At 38.0% G+C, this 18,451-nt stretch overlaps 1 protein-coding gene across 3 annotated transcripts; it reads left to right on the top strand.

The window, feature by feature from the left end:
- Positions 1 to 2,635: 2,635 nt before the first annotated feature.
- Positions 2,636 to 13,692, top strand: AGR2 (anterior gradient 2, protein disulphide isomerase family member). 3 transcript variants are annotated; one of them, XM_037836840.1, is made up of 8 exons: positions 2,636 to 2,800; positions 5,410 to 5,555; positions 5,816 to 5,879; positions 6,004 to 6,056; positions 7,315 to 7,388; positions 9,493 to 9,556; positions 11,755 to 11,838; positions 13,393 to 13,692. In XM_037836840.1, the coding sequence occupies exons 2-8, from the start codon at positions 5,417 to 5,419 to the stop codon at positions 13,440 to 13,442; spliced, it is 528 nt and encodes a 175-aa protein (XP_037692768.1). In that variant the 5' UTR covers positions 2,636 to 2,800; positions 5,410 to 5,416; the 3' UTR covers positions 13,443 to 13,692. The 3 variants fall into 3 exon arrangements, with proteins under 3 accessions (XP_037692768.1, XP_037692767.1, XP_037692766.1); XM_037836839.1 differs by having other exon boundaries at positions 2,637 to 2,818; positions 5,405 to 5,555; XM_037836838.1 differs by having other exon boundaries at positions 2,639 to 2,800; positions 5,405 to 5,555.
- Positions 13,693 to 18,451: the final 4,759 nt, after the last annotated feature.

Below are 18,451 nucleotides of genomic sequence, written 5' to 3'. Positions count from 1 at the left end.
ACTCAAAGCAATCTGAAGCTACAGCTTGCCCCCTTAACCATACCGAACCCTTCCTCTTTAGGGTGAAGTCTAAATTCCTTAGGATGGCATTCAAGGTCTCAGACAAATAGCCCAAATATCTTTCCAACCGTATCATCTGCGAGCTTCCCAGATGAGTTTCACTCCAGCTAGGCTGGTCCGTTACTTTCCCACAAACATATTTTGCAAATTCCATATCACTATCTCCTTCTGGAAACCTTGCCGTTTACCACAAAATTGAGCATTCTAGTGGGATAGTAATCTATCAAATAATACCTGGTGTCTGTGCCACTCACCTGTCCCTTAAAACATGCTATCTCATGTGAATGGTTATTTTTTTAGTATGGTTCTGTCTTACTTCAATCAGACTGTAAGTAGCCTGAGGGCAGGGAAATATCTTAAACTCCTTTGTGTTTCCCCATAGCATAGTTTTATCACACTGAATCTCAATTATCTAATGTGTCTGGCTACCTCAATAAACTGACCCTGTCTTTTTTATCTTTATATATTTAGCACTGGTATAATATTTGCTGCGTAACATTTGATGAATATTTGCTGAAGAAATAAATGACTAAGTGAATAAATAAAATATTTCCTTTATTTGAGTATTTCCTGATGTATCTAATCCATACTGGATACTCAATAAATGCTTACTATTGTTATAAGTTTCCAAATTTCACTCAAAATAGGAAGTAACTCACTTAAAAATATGCTTGAATAAAGGCCTACAGAACTATAAAGGACATAAGTGTCTAAAACACAAAGGTATAAAATCCACTTAATTAGGGCCATTTTCAGAGTCATTGGTACCAATCTTAGTTTCACTCATCAAATTTCACATTATCACATTATCAAACCCCACCCAGGGAAAAGTGAATCAAAAATATCTAGAACAGATTTTTAAAATATCAGGGAAGTCCCCAAGACAGATCATAATTCATCACTGTTGAATGTAATGAAGTTTAATAGCATATTTTTAAAAAACACAAAAACCTCATCCATCTCTATCAAGGCACACTCATATCATCTGCAAAAGCCTAGTTGCTTCGCACCAAGACATGTTCCAAAGATGTCACAGTCACCACGGTTTGGGAGTGTATGTCCTAGTAATTACTGCTTCCTTGCCATGCCTTGCCACTATGCTCAATACTGAGATTTTTGCTGACATGAAATTAGATACAGTCAGCATGATGGGATAATCATTTCATCATTATAATTAGTTATAACAAATCAGAAATGTTTGTAATTACCAAATAGCTTCTCATTCCTTAACTCATTTAATACGAAAGTTGTGTATGGTAATATTATCCCCATTGTGTAGATAAGGAAATCAAAATTTCAGAGATGTTAAATGATGTCTCTGAGATCATCAAGTGAACAAGCGTGAGGAACCATTGTTCTGAATCCTGTGGCCCCAAATTCCATCCACTTTTCATTCGCAGCAAGTGATGGATGAGAGGTGACCCTGGCTTTTGTCCCAGCTCTGCCCCAAACTAGTTGTGGGACCTCCAGCAAGTCATTTAATCTTTGGATGGTTCCATCTTTTCACATGCAAAATGAGGGAGTTGAATTGAATATTCTAATGGCTAGTTGGACAACTGTGTGAGATAAGGACCTTTCCAGTTTTAAGAGTTTAGCTCAAATCACTGTTTTCAAACTCCTAGGGAAATTATGTCTATAAACTCATTTAGAGCTGAAAGAAAACTCAATATTTTGGAAATCACTGTTTGGTCCAGAGAATTTAAGGCTCTATCAGAAAAAATGTTGATACTTAAAATGTTTTGAAATATTATGATCATAACTCATTTCAAAGTTATTTTTTTAGGGCTTGCATCTCAGTTAAATTTCTGTTAAAGATTTCTTCATTTTGAATTTTTAAGGATTGCACATAACTTCATTAACAAGACACAGGTTTGAAATTTTCTGACAGGAAGTCTGAATTCTAGTCTTAAAATCCTTAGTTAATAATTGCACAATTTGAGTGAAAAAAATATAGTGGCGGACCTTAGTTTCTAGGTCTGAAAACTCGGTAGATGGCTTCCTGCATCCCTTACAGGAAAGTTTGCCATTAAATGAGAAAATATCATGAAATATCCTTGAATTCCTTGTGGGGAGGTTACTTCATACAGGCAACAGGAACTATTAAGAGCTCATAGTGTTAAGGTATTCTTTTTTTTTCAATAACTTCCTCAGTTTTGAAATATATGTGTGCTTGATTTGTACTTTTTTTTTTTCAAACCTATAGTGAGTGTACATTTTCTTTACCAGAAAGAGGGAAGTATACTGTGGAAAACAATTTGTACTGTAATGGAATACTGCAGGTCATATCACTGTATGAGGCTAGAATTGTGATTCATCTCTTATGTGTTCAACTAAATAAAGGCAATCTGTCCCAGGGGGAGGAAAAAAGAATCTACAAACCACAAACTCCATCCAATCACGTAAAGACAAATCAGCCTTGGGGCAAATCAAATGTCTTCATTTAAAGCTTGTCTGGATTTGGCATTCTGCCCATCTTTTCCAACGCTTTTTACAATACACTTTCACAGTTAAAAACATACTGAAAAGCACAGCTTTTGCTTTTTAATAATTAAAAACAAGGAACACTTTAACCCAGGGAAGACAACCACTAGGGAAAAGGAAGTTTAGTTTCCGAGTTAGCAACATGTAAATACAGGATTAGTGGGTGGGATTCAGGTGTGCTTCGGTGCATAAATAGAGATCGGCTTCAGGGACACACACTGAAGCTTGGACTGCTTCCTGGCTGGCTCACGTAAGGCAGGTGAGTAGAGAAATCCAGGTAAGTCTCCTGACAGTGGCTTTGAAAGGGAGCTTGATAGAGTGAGCTTTGGCCTTCAACTGCGGAGTAAAGTCTCAGGCAATTGTCAGGGAGAGAAAAGCAAGGTAGTTCCAAGAGCAGTAACTTTAGGGAGAGAATAATGGAATTTCCACCAAAGCCTTTTCCGGGGACTTTCTTTGGCTAGAGATGCAGTGTTGTGTTCCTGAGCTGGTTCAAAGTAATGCTTTCTTCTTTAGGAAGCAGGAGGTTTAAGAGTGGTTTACGAGGTTTTAAACCTGGGAAAGGGCCAGCTCATCCATGAATTTGCATCTCAGTTAACGTGTCCTTAGTCAACATCAAATGCTCAGCTTCTCTCCCAAAGGCCACAGACCCCTCAACTGTGAGACCTCAGCTCAACTGCCCACTTGGGATGTATCATTTCAAATTGGAAAAGAGTTTTCTTTCTCTGTCTGGTGTAAAGTTGTCCTTGTTGCTTCTTCAATGGGAATGTCTGTCCGAAGAGAGAACTGATTGCTATACTGAAGCATTTATGAACAGGGACACTGAAACTTCCTACAAATTCATTCCTTGTTAAAGATAGGAAGACCAGGGATATAGCAACCAGAAAAGAGTACTGGTTTTATACAGGGTGTCTGCATGTTCAAAATTATCAATATCTTCCATGATTAGCATCCTGTTTTAAGGACATTGATGTAAGAAGTTTGCAGAGCATTATATTTTGATTATGAAAACTTGGTAGAGTAAAACTCAGAAAGTTACTTTAGAGTAGGGTGTTTGTACAGCAGGAGTTACATTAGGCTTCTTTGAGTCATCCTGCCATAAAACACAGATAATATATCAAGTTTCAACCTGTAAAGCTGTTGCAAGGGGTCCTAATAGCCATGGCACAAGAACTGTCATAATAAGAACTGAATAAATAAAATGCTTCACCACCGATTTATTATTTTTCTCAATTATACATAGATGCTATTGTTATAAATAAAATACAAAAGTAAATGTTGATAAATTCAAAGTAGTTATTTGTCATGATATATTTTGAATCAACTAGCATTCTGAAAGTACAATTATTTTTACAAAGAAGTTCCTGATTTTTTTTTTTTTTTTTTAACATAAAAGGAAGTCTTCAAACTAAGTAAGCTGGGTAGCATTGAACTGTAGTACACTTGAGTTGTTTCTATAGAATACCAGAAGACAAAAAATGATACTGGCATTTCACATATTTATGAGTATAGTAAATGAAGAAAGTGTCTCTGCTTTTTGTTTATACCTTTTTTTTAATAAGACATTGTGTGGCCACATATGGTGACTTGGATAATAGTTGGTCAGTTTAATACAAGGTGTCATTCGGATTTGGTAACTTAGCAAGGACTTTTTTTTATAACCAGCTAACGCTTAGTAAAGGTCCCACTCAATCTCTTGGATCATGAGGAACTTGCTCCTTTAAAAACACTAAGCAATGATAGTTCATCTTGTTTCCTTTGCAGAGTTTGATTTAATTCAAAATCGAGACCAATCTCATAGTTCAGTGCTGTTGTTTCATATTTCTTTTTAACCAATTTCAGTTTTAGCTTTACCAGAATCCCAAGTTTCCAGCCTCACATGTTACGCCACCCAGAGAACCTTAGTGACTTGTCTGTGCAACTCACTATGCTAGCTAGCTCACTCCCTCACTCAGGGAACTTATCTTGCCATTCACTTCCCTGATCATGGGCATCTGCTTCAGCAAAAATGTAATTTTTCCTAAGAATTAACTGTGAAAAGAAAAAAAGAATTTAACAGATGGGTTTATTCTCCGTCATGAATCCCATAGAATATTTTTGTGCATTAGATAGATACAACCATCTACCTAGTCAGACCCACATGGAGAATCAAAGAATCATATCACTTGGAAGAACTTGCTTGACATATTTTACTCAATTCAGAGTTAATATAGAGTTTGAGTAGAAGTACACTAGGGAGATGCTGTGAGGAGAGAGTTTTCAGTTAAGTGGCAATGTTGACAGGTTCTAAATGAAACAAGCAGTCAGTTTACTTAGTCCTTATTCTTCATCTGCAACGTCCTCAATTTAACTGAAGGTTAAAGCAGCGTATGTGTGTAGGGTAATTGTTTCAGGGCAGGAAAATGGCGGCAAACACTGCCAAACTGTAAGATCTAGAAGCCTTAGTTCTAGACCCATCTCACAAGTCATTCACCTCTCTGAACTTCAGATTGATTCTTCATCTATAAATTGAAGACAAGAGGAGGCACCTCTAAGGTGCCTTCCAGTGCTATTTTTTCAATATAAATTTAAATGTAAATTCCCCTAGCTATATGAGTATATGCATATATCAATATATATACCTTAAAGTATATCTATATCTAGCTATCTCTATATAGATCTATAGCTATATATCTATATCTATTTAGAGATGGGTTTACAGACAGACGGGTTGACAGACAGACATACTGTGCATATTCTTAGGGAAATCATCAGCATGTGGTCAGTCTCAGCAGAGCCTCAGTTCCTGTTATACCCCAGTGTTGTGACAATCTGAAGACACTGAAGTCTGCTAATCCTTTTTTGTTTTATTGGCTTTTATTGGCAGATCAGATTTGCTATGGAGAAGATTTCAGTATCAGCATTCTTGCTCCTTGTGGCTGTCTCCTATACCCTGGCCAAAGATACTACAGTAAAACCTGGAGCTAAAAAGGACACAAAGGACCCTCATCTCAAATTACCCCAGACTCTCTCCAGAGGTAGGCATCAGCTTCTTGTTGGCTTCAAGTGCTACTTAACCAGAAAAGATTTCCTAAATCTTGACACTGAGACTTGTGTGCTGACCATATTTTGGTTCATAGGTTTTTACAGTTATTATAGTTTATAATTATCTCTTTCACCAGAGGTTTTTCTTCTTTTGTAGCACATGTATATTTATCCTAGACGTTATCATTGCTTTTCAACAGCTTTGGGTTTGAAATTACACTAGTTTCAAATATACCGGTTCATTTTGTTCTAGGTTGGGGTGATCAACTCATCTGGACTCAGACATACGAAGAAGCTTTATACAAATCCAAAACAAGGTAAAGACAAGAGTTATACAGAACTCTCTTAAAAGCTCTCAAGAGCACCATCTAGTGATATTTAGCTGTACGTGAAATCCTACCTCATTAAAAATTATTCAATCTCTTTGTCTCTTTTATAAAGCAACAAACCTTTGATGATTATTCATCACTTGGATGAATGCCCACACAGCCAAGGTAATTAATTCATGAAAATATGGTTTCTTTTATAGGCATTTAGCTTTAAATGCAAGAATTGAATGACTCATATTTGTATGCTTAGCACCTAGCTCAGTTGAATAAAGAAGAACATTTTATGTAGTAAAAACAGATTTTAAAGTAACTTCAGATAATTTCATGGTTTTTGTTTTTGTTTTTTATTAACCATTAGTGCATATTTGAAAACCAGGCTCTTAGGAGTCAGCCTTTACTGTTGGCTTTACCTTTAAAATATATCCTAAAACTAACTATCCCTAAACTAAGGGCCACACACTTAGAACGGCCCACACTTGGTTTAATGCTCTGCCATCGTTATCTTAAAATCCTTAACATTTGAACAAGGAGCTCTAGTATATATTAGATAGCTGGTCCTGCTAAAATCCAGCCACTTCCTATTGCCGCACTGCCACTGCCCTGGTCCAAGCCAACATCACATCTTGCCGACAATACTGTCCCAACCACCTAACTGGCCTACCTATAGTTAAGTCTCTGCAAAGAAGCCAGAATGAGGCTGAAAACATAAATCAGATTCTATCACTTGTGAGTTAGGTGGCTTCTCATCACAGGTAAAATTAAATCCAAGTTCCTGACCATGGCCTACCTGGTCCGGCCCCTGGCTGTCCTTCCCTCCTTGGCTCTCTCCCCTTGCTCTCTCCACACCATCCGTCCTGGCCTGCGGATGTTCCTCAGACACCCAGGCTCTCCTCAGGGCTACTGCCCTTGCAGTTCCCTCTGCCCGGGGTGACCTACCCCACGACCTTAGAATGGATCTACCTCACACCAAGTCCCCCCCTCAAAGGGGTCTTCCCTGAGGACCCCACAGCTCACAAATCCCTTACCTCACTTCATTTCCTTCAGAAAACATATATCCACCTGAAATTATTTGCTTACCTGTCTATGGTCTGTGTCCCACACAAGTAGTTGAATTCCACAAGAAAGCACATTGTTTTTTTTGTTTTCACTGCTCTATCCCCATTGCCTAGAACAGTGCCTATCACACAGAGCCACTCAATAAATATGGACTGAAAAAGAAAGGATAAGTAAATGAATGAATGAATGAATGTGTGAATGAAAAAGAGTGAAGAGAGTCAATGGCATAGATATCATTCACTGATCATTTTCTGAAAGGGCAAAGTAGAATGTTGCTTTAAAAATTTCATCAACTTAAAATATAATAGAGAACAATGCTTTAACCAATGACGATATGGGTGCTTAATGAGCTTTTGTTATGTTATAGCTTTAAAGAAAGCATTTGCTGAAAACAAAGAAATCCAGAAATTGGCAGAGCAGTTTATCCTCCTCAATCTAATTGTAAGTTCACTTTTCATCATTGCTGACATTTCTCCTATGCTCGTGATCTGAAAGGCATGATTCATTTTTCATACACCTCATAGTCATAGTGCATTAACTGGGATCAGGTCCAAATATCCCATCTCATAGATTAGTAAAATAAATTATCTTTTCTCTCCCCAATCTATCTTGTATGTCTATGTTTTTATTTATAACTAACAACTTTAGGTTTTCTGAAAAACACACCCATGGTCAGGATTTTTTCTAGTGCTGTAATAATTGGAAGGCTTTTGCGTGTTGCAAAATGTTTCTGTATGCAAATAGCCTGTGCCCCTCCTCCGGTTCTGGCAGATCCACACTCATTCTTACTCCTTGTTCCCTCTCTCTGTGGAAGTCAGCTCTCTGGCTGTCCAAATCTAATCAAGCCCTGTGTGCTTTATCCTCACACCCATCTTACTTCACTGCCACCACCGCTCCTGATTCTCAAACTTCCTTGCTTTGCAAGTTCCTTCTACTCAGTATACAAACAGGTCCTACCTTGTAAAAACAAACAAAAACAATTCTAGTTAACCAAATATCTCAAGTTGTCTTTTCACTTCCTCACTCCCTTTCTCTCCCAGGCTCCCACTCCCCCTTCCTCTTCACAGCGTGGCTCCTCAAAGAACAGTCTGCCCCAGCAGTTCTGCTTCCTCCCCCACCTTCCACAGGCTCCTCTTCCTTCTTCCTCCCTTAATGCTGGTGAGTCTGTGAATCTGTCCTTGAACCACTTCTCTTTAGAATTCATACTCTGTCTTAGTGACTATCTACACCCGGCCTTAAATCAATACCTTCACATTCAGAATTCCCACATCTTACCCAAGCACTCAACAACAAAGCTTGTGTATCCAACCATGTTCCAGATATTCCATAATTGACTTAAACTCAACATATTTAACACTGAATTTACCGCCTTGCCACACGCTTTTCAAATGGCACTTCTTTCTCTAATCTCTATTTCATTCAAAGTGGCCCTATTCTAGAGTAGACTCTTCCATTCACCCCAAGAGCCAATCATCCAAGAAGCCCTGTGCTTGTAACTTCTAAATATCCCTGCTATTGGACTCTTCCCTATGAACTCAGGCCCACTAATTTAGTGTAAGACTCTTCACTTTTGCCTGGTATACTGCTGTGTTACTACATGGCTCCCTGCCCACAAGATAAACTCCTTCTAATTACCACGTAGCTCTCAGGGTATTTGCTGCAAAGACCAGGTTGGGACATTCGTACCTCTAACATCCCTTCTGTGGCTCTCATCTATTTCTGAACAATTGAAAACACTGTGGCATGGCATGCAAGGCCATCCACCTTCTCTCAGCACTCCCCTCATGCATCCCCCACACCTCAGTCCTTCCCAAACAACTGGACATGCCAGAAAGTACCATGCCTTTCCTCTCGGTGCCTTTCCACAAGCTCTTCCCTCTGCCTGGAGTGGCCTTCTCCCTTTCCACGGAATTTATTCCTACTGGTTTTCTGATTTTTTAAGATTGTTCATTACTCTCTTCAAAAAGTCCCCCTTGAGTCTGCAGACTGCTCAGTGTCCTGCTCTGGGCACCCCCTGCACCTGCTTATCCTGTCATAACATCTCACCCACCAGGTCCTCAATACTAGCTTTCTTGTCTATATCTCCCAATAGACTCTGCATTCATTAAAAACAAGTGCTACATCTTGATAAATAAAATGCTGCAGAAAGAAATGATAAATGTAGGTGAATGTTTGTCAAATGTCCTGTGTTTCTCTCAATAATTTCTCCAAAAATGACTTCTGCTTTTTTCATCAGTCTGTCTCCTCTCTGCCTCATCCAAGATCTCATCCCTGATGACTATAGCTCCCTTGAAATTCTCCCTTCATAAACATTTTTGTTCTTTGTCTGTCACATACATTCAGCCCTTCACTTCACATTCTGCTCTTATTTATTAATTCAGGCATGTAACTTGTCTCTCCAATTAAATTAGAAACTCAATGTAGAAAATGTGCTTTAAGGTATCTGAAGGCACCTGGCCCAGTAATGGACACATTTTTTTAAATTAACAAGCTTGAAAATAATTGAATAGACAAACTAAATGCTGCTATTTTGTTTTAATCTTAGTATGAAACAATTGACAAGCACCTTTCACCAGACGGCCAGTATGTACCCAGGATTATGTTTGTTGGTAAGTGAAGATGAGGCGATGAAACACCCTGAAGATCACCCATGCACTACCACATTCTGTCCTGGGTTCTCCCCACTCTAACCCCTGCTCCACCATAATCAATGTCACTATTAAGCTCTAGCAAGGGGTATAACCTTTGAGTTTCATAACATGTTCTCATTAGAAAATGTGAGCATCTATCTATTTTCATGGGTACCATTTTTTCTCACCTGCTAATTTTTTCATTTTCTGCCACAAATACTTTTGAGGGGGAAGCATCCTGCTGTTTATAATTGTCCTGAATACATAGGGTCTGCAAATATTTATTTGTAATTAGGCAGTTTCACCTTACGTGTTGGAATTTCTTTCTGACATCTTTGATAAGTAATTTTAGGGAAGTTAGAAATATGAGCTGGAAAACAAACCAAAACAAGAAAACAAAGGAGTCATGCTCTCTCCTGCCACTGATAGTCCCCATAGCTGTTTCTTCCGCTGGCAGGCTTTTCCTGCTTCTCTCTCCTCACCCCCATGTCACCCAGTTAGCTCCCCACTCACTGACCTGGTCAAATCCTCACCATACGCTCTTATAGCACCACATTCCTCTCATTGATAGCACCTTCCTCAATTATAATTTTGCCTGCATTGGGTGATGATTTAGCACATATTTCAACCACAAGAATACAACCTCTGTGAGGGCAAGGGCTGTATATTTCTGCTCAACACCTTCCCAGCGTGGCACATATAATGTTCTCAATAAATACTTGTTGAATGACTGGATGAATGAAGTGAGTTTGAAAAGTCACACTGATTTAAAAACAATCACTAATTACATCCAGCAGAACTCACCCCAGCTAAGTGGTCCACCTATGTCATTCACCAAAGTTTACATTAAATTGTTATAGCAGGAGAGAAAACCAAGTGAAAGGAAACAAATGAGGAAGTCTGAACTAGAGCCCTTATTTTATACATTTGTCACAATTCAGAACATTTAGAATCCTTAAATTGAATGGGACCTTAAAAGTCACCTGGCCTCACCCTGTACAAGAATTCTTTTTACAGTATTTTTGTCTGCGAGAATTTTAACCCACATTCCATACCTTCAGTCCAAAGAACAACCACGAGGCACGGCGTCTTGCTCTGGCTTGGCAGTTCTCTGCTCTGGCTGCACGTTAGAATCACCTGGAGGATTTTTAAGCTGCTGCCCAAGCCACACCTCAAACCAATTAAATCAGAACCGCTGGGGGTGGGACTCAGGTGTCCGTAGTTTTTAAAGCTCTCCAGGTGATTCCAATGTGAAGCCAGGGTGATAAACCTCGGGTCCGGTAGCAATAGAGTAGGTCTTCAGTATTTGTGGAAGAAATGAATATCTGCTTATCATAATGCATGTCTGTTAGTCCTGCTCCCACATTCTGAAATGAAAGGTTGTGCACTCAAGTGCATCAACTTTGCATGCAGATGGTCCTCACCTGTAGCTATCATCAATTTTCAGGACACCCGTCAGGCTCCTCCCATCATCTCTCTCAAGGCAAGGTTTCCAGACCCCTTCATGTCCTGGTAACTCCCCTTTGGATGCACCTTATTTTTAAATACTTTTTTTCTCATTAATTAGATAACAATGTTAAATGTAAAGCATGAAAAACTGGATTTAGAACCAGAAGAATATATGTATATCTAAGAAGACTATTCCATCTCTATATTTAAAATGCAGATGATTAGCAGTAAAGTAGAAAAGAAAGAGCGGCACTACAAGCTTCTTTGCCCTTTGCTGTTCCTAGGGGTTTGCATTCTTCCAGTCATTTAAAAAAAAAAAAAACTTTTGTGAAAAAAAAGTCTCAGATGTGGGTATCTAATCATCTAGGTTGTTCTTGGTAACACTTTTCAACTACAATATACATTTCAAGAATTTATAATATTTCTGTAATTAGAGGATGCCGATGTTTTCACCGAAAAACAGAACACCACACCAGAAATACCTATCATTCTGTTTTCAGGCTGCTATAGATAGGAGAACAGCAAAGTTCATGACCTTTTTCACAAATGGCAATGTGCAGCTGTTGAATGCTTTGGCTACTGGGTAGCTGAGCGGATGGAGTAGAATTCTGATCTGGTGGGACACACGCTGTGTTCCTTTCACAGGAAATGCCTGCACAGGCTTCCTCACGTAATGGGGGGCTACATGGAAACAAAGCATTCCATTCCCTTTTGTTTTGTCTTTGCAGACCCGTCCCTGACAGTTAGAGCAGACATCACTGGGAGATATTCAAATCGACTCTATGCTTATGAACCTTCAGATACAGCTCTACGTAAGTGTTACCTCCTTTGAACATGCTGAAGTGACAGAAAGCTCTGCTCTGGGACACGGGAAACCAGTTTGACCCTAACTAGACCTGTGCCCTCGGGCAAAGCACACTCACACTCGACCTCTGTTTTCTGAGATCAAAGAGCTCACAAGATGAATTATTTTATTATTTAGATTAGGTATCTTCTTTCCAAAAGAATTCTATGACCTTACATAATATTAACTGCCTTTCCTATTTTCTCTTAGTAATTCCTTCTACAAAAAAAAAAAAAAAAAAAGAGTGCAATAGTTGTGGTAATCTGCATACTAAATAACAAAAGTGAAATAACCTAGTTTAGTTTCTTGAAGTTGAATTAAATTGTATTCAAGTTCCATTTTGAAGATCAATAGGAAAAATGAAGGAAAAAACTGTTGGAGACTTAAGGCAGACAAGGTACTTAAATAGGAGGCTGTTCCTAAATGTGACATCTGATTAATCCTTCTGGGAATAAAATTAGATTTCATCCTAGGAACCAATTCTGATCAATTAGTAGTGGCTGCCTGTGGTAGTCATTAACCACATGTAGCTATTTAAATAAAATTAAATTTAAAAATGTATTTCCTCAATCACACTAACTACATTACATCTCTGTGCTCAGCACACAGGCCCTGAATTCTTCCATCATCACAGGAAGTTCTATGCGGCAATGCTGACCTAGAACATAATGTTTGGGAAAGAATATGAGGTTGTGTCTGGGAAGCAGGAAAGACTATCATTATTAGTTAGCAATGTCTGCAGCAGCTGCTGGGAGGATCAGAGGGAGCACAATTGTTTGCCATTCTCTAGAAAATAGCATGTATCTTAAGACTTTGGACTCTTTAAAGGCTGGTAACCTGCACAGATTCAATCTCAGTGCCTGGTAGAACAGGCATGTAATAAATACTTGCAGAAGGTAGCAGCTGCTTGGTGCCTTCCATCACATGAGCTAATAGATCACATACCTCCTTTTCATGAACTGCTGAAGAAAGAATAGTGATCCAGAATTTGGGCACCATCACATATTAACTGTGTTACCTTGAGCAAGCTACTCAACCTCACTGTGCCTGTTCTATAAAATGAAATACTAATCGAATTTTTATGACGATTAAAGGAGGTTCCTATGTGTAAAGCACTTGGTTTGCTATCATTTATTATTATATTCCACCTCCTTCCAAAATAACTTGTGTAGCTGCAAACATCTACTAACAAATATTTCTCACATGATTTAAAATTTACTTCTAAATTAGCCAAAATTATTTTCTGTCATTGGAATTTATAAAGGGCTACTTTTCAAAGTGGAGAGTGAAAAAGGAAGATTTGGGAAGTAAAGAACATGCTAGAGACCTGAATTGTAACAAAAGCCATTTCAAATCATTTTAGGAGGGAAAAAAACGCATTTACCATAAGATTACCAACTATTTACCCTATGAAAAAAAACACCCCATTAAAGAATAAATGGAGTACCGTGTTTGGGGTTTGACTATAAATATTAATATAGTTACTGGTGACATCTTCACTCTTACAATTTTCCTCCATTAGTTTACGACAACATGAAGAAAGCACTCAAATTGCTGAAGACTGAATTGTAAAGAAAAATAAAATCTGCAAAAACTTCCCTCTGTGTTAGGCCTTGAGATTTGGAAATCAGAGGAGATCTTAGAAGACTTTGGAGAATACAGAAGCACTGATCTACATTCTGCTTAGATTATGCCTTAATGTTATGATAGCTTTTTTTTTCATTTGGTTACAAATATACCTGTATGAAAACAATATTGTATACTGCCATAGTGACCCATGATTTTTTAAAAAATAAATCCTTTTGGGAAAGTTCAAACTGAAGTTATGTTTTTTCCAACTTGATTTCTCACAGAAAAGTTATTTAGTTCATTTACCAAATAGGGCTGTCAGACACATACAAAACACTCAAGGGACAAACCAAAACTAATTCAATCAATGAAGATTAAAGATAAAGTTATCTCACTGCCTACAGGTTCTCACTGGATCACTAAAAATAGATATGAGCTTAAGCATCAGAGAATCAAATAGCATATACGTTAGTTGTGAAGGAATATGTAGAAAGGAATGCAAAAAAACCCAGATACCTACCGAGAGACATCCCGTCCCCACCCTGGCCTGGAACTGCTATGTATACCCTTTAATTTAGTAATAATTCAATTTTAGTTACCTTTAATGTATTTTGCCCAGCAAAACAGCGTGCTCTCAGGGAAAGCCTCTGGCAGGTAGCCTTCTACTCCAGAAAACTAATGTGAGGGAAAAACCATCCAACGCACATCTGCACACAACCTGAAAAGAAACCCTGTGAATTGACCTTGCCATAGCTTTGGTCCATAAAGGTTCTCGAGTCCTGGCTTGTGATAAATTAAGTTTGAATTGGACTAGGTGGGGGGTCCCAGTGTTGCCCTTTCCTCACCAGAACGTGACTGGCTGCGAGAAGAATAAACGTCAGTGATACCATGTCGATGGGGCAGAGGCCGGAGGTCACTAATGACATTTGGAAAAATGGTGAGAGCGTGTGGTGTAAGGTAGAAGAGTGGCTTTAGCTACTTTTGACCATATATTCTGCCTAAAAAAATGAGAACAGTATCCCTTCATTACATATTTAATCTCACACTTACTGTCATATGCAATTTCCTTTTTGCCCAGCCCCCACTGACTTCTTTGGCCTGAGAATAGCTGTGGTCTTAAAGTACTTTGCATATTGTTCATCTATTCCTGGTCTTAACTGTTTCGTGGTTGGTTTTCTTTCTTTCTTTTTGATAGATGCTTTTTTGAATAGATCCTTTGGCATTATTTTTTCCAAGGTTGAAAATATATTTTATGTACTTTTCTGTCTCTCACAGTGACTGTCAAAGTGCTCTGTACTAGTAGGTGCTGTGAATATATTGTTGATAGAATGACATACAAATTCCCAGCAAAGATACCATCAGAGGGAATCAACTCCCTTCCCATAAGTAGGTAATCTTTCCATCATGTGGATATCTGCTGGAAAGGGAAACATTCCATTTAGATAGGTCTCTGAGGGTCAGTAGGAGGAAAAACGAGGTTTTACTTCTATACACAAGCATTTTGAATGACTACTAAAATGATTCAAGTTTTTTCTATAGTAGAGGCAAAACAATGTTTATTTTTTCCACTGGGTTGATGTGAAAATAAGATTATTATTTCCTTAAAATTTATTGAATGACAAATGTTAATTTAACATATAATTTTAAAAACTCAAATAAATCTTTGGGAAATCAAATGTCAAAAGTTTCAAGGAAAATGCTTTTCTAAGAAAAGCATGAAAGCAACACAGAACAAGCATAAAATGACATTGCTTGACTCTGACCCAGTCTCGTCCATTTCTGAGTAGTTATCCCAGGGAAATCATTTGACAGAAACAGAGTTCTGTAAAGATGCCAATGGCAACATTATTAAACAAATAAAAAACAAAACTGGCAACCTCCAAATATAATGGTTACATAGTATATTAACATAAAGTACAATATGTTGTCAGACAAAAAGATAATGAACATTAGGGAGAAAGAGAAAAAGTCTAAATGAAAAAGAATTTAAGAATGTCCATGCTGTGATTGCATCTAAAGGAAACGTGGACACACACAGGTTAAAAATAGTACTGAATATGCAAACATGAAAATGTTTGTTTTAAGCTCACAGAAATATTAGTAATGTCTGTTATTTTTTTACCAACTCCCTTTACTGCCATCTTACAACCTTTCATTTGTGTTTAAATAAATGTCAAGTGAAAGCATATCCTGATATTTCTCTTACTATAGGAAGTGGAGGAGTACTCTAAGACCAGAGCGTTATTTCAAACAGCTCAACAGAAGTTCCATTGTCATAAAACATCCATGAAAGTCATTTACACAGATGACCAACATGCCTGATTAAACCGATTTTACCTATTTTAGAACTGTAGTTTTCTTCAAATGATCATTTATGACTGTCTACCTTCATTTTTTCCCATGCATTTGGGTAATCCTAACTACTCAGATTCCCTTATATTTAGCAATCTCTGGTGAGAATGAGGTCCAAGCAACCAACAGAAAAAGCTGTAAGGCAAGAGTAGAACTTTCTTCTAGACCTCACTAAGGAGACAGACTCGAAAGCCCAAGTCAAGTCAGCCTACCTTATCAAAAAGGGACTTAACAAGCTGCAACCTCAACTGCACGTAAAAAGCAAAATCTCAAAAGTAAGAAAAAATAGGTTTACCCAAGTGAAGTCAAAGCCCATTCTTTGACATCTATTTTAACTCATAGGTGCCCCCTTAAGCCTCATTACATGAATTCCAACGGGTTGACTGTCCTGAGGTCAAGTCAGGAAGTTAAGTAGGGGAGGTCTGATTTTACCTTTCCTACCGTCTCAAAAATACTTCAGTGATTATAGTCACCTGACTGTGATCTGTCATTCAAGAACTTCAGCACAAAGGGCTCTGTTGTCGTCCTGCCACCTCCCCCTTACTCTCTTACTCTCAGCTTATTGGTGAGGTGGCGCATGAGGGGGAGTGCTGGTTGCTTCCCTTAGGGTTGTTTAGACACAATTACCAATAACACATATTGTAATTGCATTTGACATAGAGAACACGGTGTAAAAATTATCTGCTAGTCCCCAAACATACCCAAGCCTAGAACAACTTTATGCAAATCCCCTTACCTATCCAAAAATGTGGAAAAGTTAGCACTTAACTTTGTTGTCATTCCTACTGAAATAAAATAATTCACCTGTTAATGTTATTTTCCAATCACAATGCCTGAAAGCGTTTTTCTCCTGTGAAATACTGTGTGAAAATATGATTCTAACATTTTTAGACAGCTAAAGAATGAAATAGTTTCAAGTATTTACTTAGTGTGTTTTCAAAATATTGAATAAACTTAAACAAGGTAAACAAATATGTAGAAAAATTGCAGGAGGAGTTTTTTGCTTAAGGAAACTAAGAACTAAAAGTCACACTTCTTCTGGTTTCCTTTCCTTCTCTGAAAGGTTCCATTCAGCAGCTTATTACTTAGGGAACATGCAAAACTGGTTTTCATACCAAATGTACTCTTACATAAGTAACAGAGTATCTGAGATGAATTTAATCTACATGAGCTCAGGTTTTGGAAACACGAGCCTAACATTCTTTTCTTTGTATTAGCATTCTATTCTCTAGTTGAAATTTCACCTTTAACATCAAGGCCGATGGGGCAAATATTCTAAGGAACAGTCCTCTAAATGGAATAAGTAAACAGAGAAAAAGAGAAGAAATCTCTTTAAAGTAGCATAGCTTTTTTTATACAGAAATGCTAGGTTTAGATGAAAGAAGCTCTAGGGTCTTCCATTTGCCTTACAACCATCTGCCGCAATTCAACCCTGGTCTGACTCGCCTCCCCCCACCCCCCATGCCATGTTTGTGGGCAGCTCTTCTGTGCACACAGGAAGAGACCCTCCCGTAACCCTGATCAGCCTGACCTCCCTGCAGGCTGACCAGCATGTCCATCAAGGATTCAGAATAGACCTATGAAGAGCCTTTCCAGTGTGCTTTATGACACTCAGTGGAATAGAAGCCACGAGTCTGTCTGCACCCAGATCATGCAAAGATCACAGGAAATCTCATAGAAGGGGTTAGGTAATAACCAATCACCTTCAGATCTGCCTGAGAGAACAGAAAGCCCAGATTAATTTGACTGAGCTGCCCCTCTTGCTTCAAAATATGTATTTTTTTCCCAGGGCTACTCATCAGTTATTACTCATTCTTACAATCCTATAGTTTAATAGCTCTAAAGATGCATCCTTCCTGGACCCTGATTTTTAATTGGGTTGACCCAAATAAGACCTCTGCAATTAGAACACAAACCAAGGCTAGTTCTCTGGACTTTTCCACTTATGTTCACTTATACCAAGAAAAGCATTATATTAGGGGATTCTAGAATCGTATGAGAACTTCAAAATTTAACAAAGCAAACAGACAATACAGAATTCTTAAAGGGAGACAGAATTCTAAAATCTCACTTCCTTCACATCACCTATACTCTCATCTTATGGTAAAAGTGGGAACATCTTTTGGGTTGCCCTAAAGCTCAATATGACAGCACAGGAATTGTCACAAATCGGTTTCCTGGAAAAGTAAATATAACACTTAGCTAGTCTAAAACCTATCAAGACTATTATGAATAAAATATCACATACTGCATAGAATGCAAGACAAGAAATTAGGAAATTTTGGTGATGGGAAAGAACTTAGTTGTTTTTTTTCCTACATAAATAGAGGTGGCATCTCTTTTAAAGAACCTTGCTTACTATGGTGATGATATTAAACACTAAAAGATTTCAAGAAAGGATATGGGGATGACTACCAATAGACATTAGTGCTGGAAGTTCATTTCCATGGCCTGACTATACACTAAGATAACTATACCCAGTTCTAAGTCAGTCAAAGAGAATCCAAAGATTTCCATCCTTTAATTTTTTTAATATAATATACAGAACCACAATACTATTTCAATTTCAAATTATGGAGCAATAATATTCAAACATGTTTGAATTTGACAAGTTGCTTTTACAACTTGTCACAATACTGAGAAATTTCATGAAAAAGGTA

Source organism: Choloepus didactylus, chromosome 5, assembly GCF_015220235.1.
Source record: "Choloepus didactylus isolate mChoDid1 chromosome 5, mChoDid1.pri, whole genome shotgun sequence".
Lineage (NCBI taxonomy): Eukaryota > Metazoa > Chordata > Mammalia > Pilosa > Megalonychidae > Choloepus > Choloepus didactylus.
This window is presented reverse-complemented; position numbering and strand designations above follow the sequence as displayed.

What these genes read in the sequence shown, in the direction of transcription:
- AGR2 (XM_037836840.1), top strand. Translation starts at nt 5,417, where the DNA reads ATGGAGAAGATTTCAGTATCAGCATTCTTGCTCCTTGTGGCTGTCTCC. An exon ending in TTATACAAATCCAAAACAAG is followed by an intron (nt 5,880 to 6,003) that starts GTAAAGACAAGA and finishes TCTTTTATAAAG; the next exon opens with CAACAAACCTTTGATGATTA. An exon ending in TTATCCTCCTCAATCTAATT is followed by an intron (nt 7,389 to 9,492) that starts GTAAGTTCACTT and finishes TTTTAATCTTAG; the next exon opens with TATGAAACAATTGACAAGCA.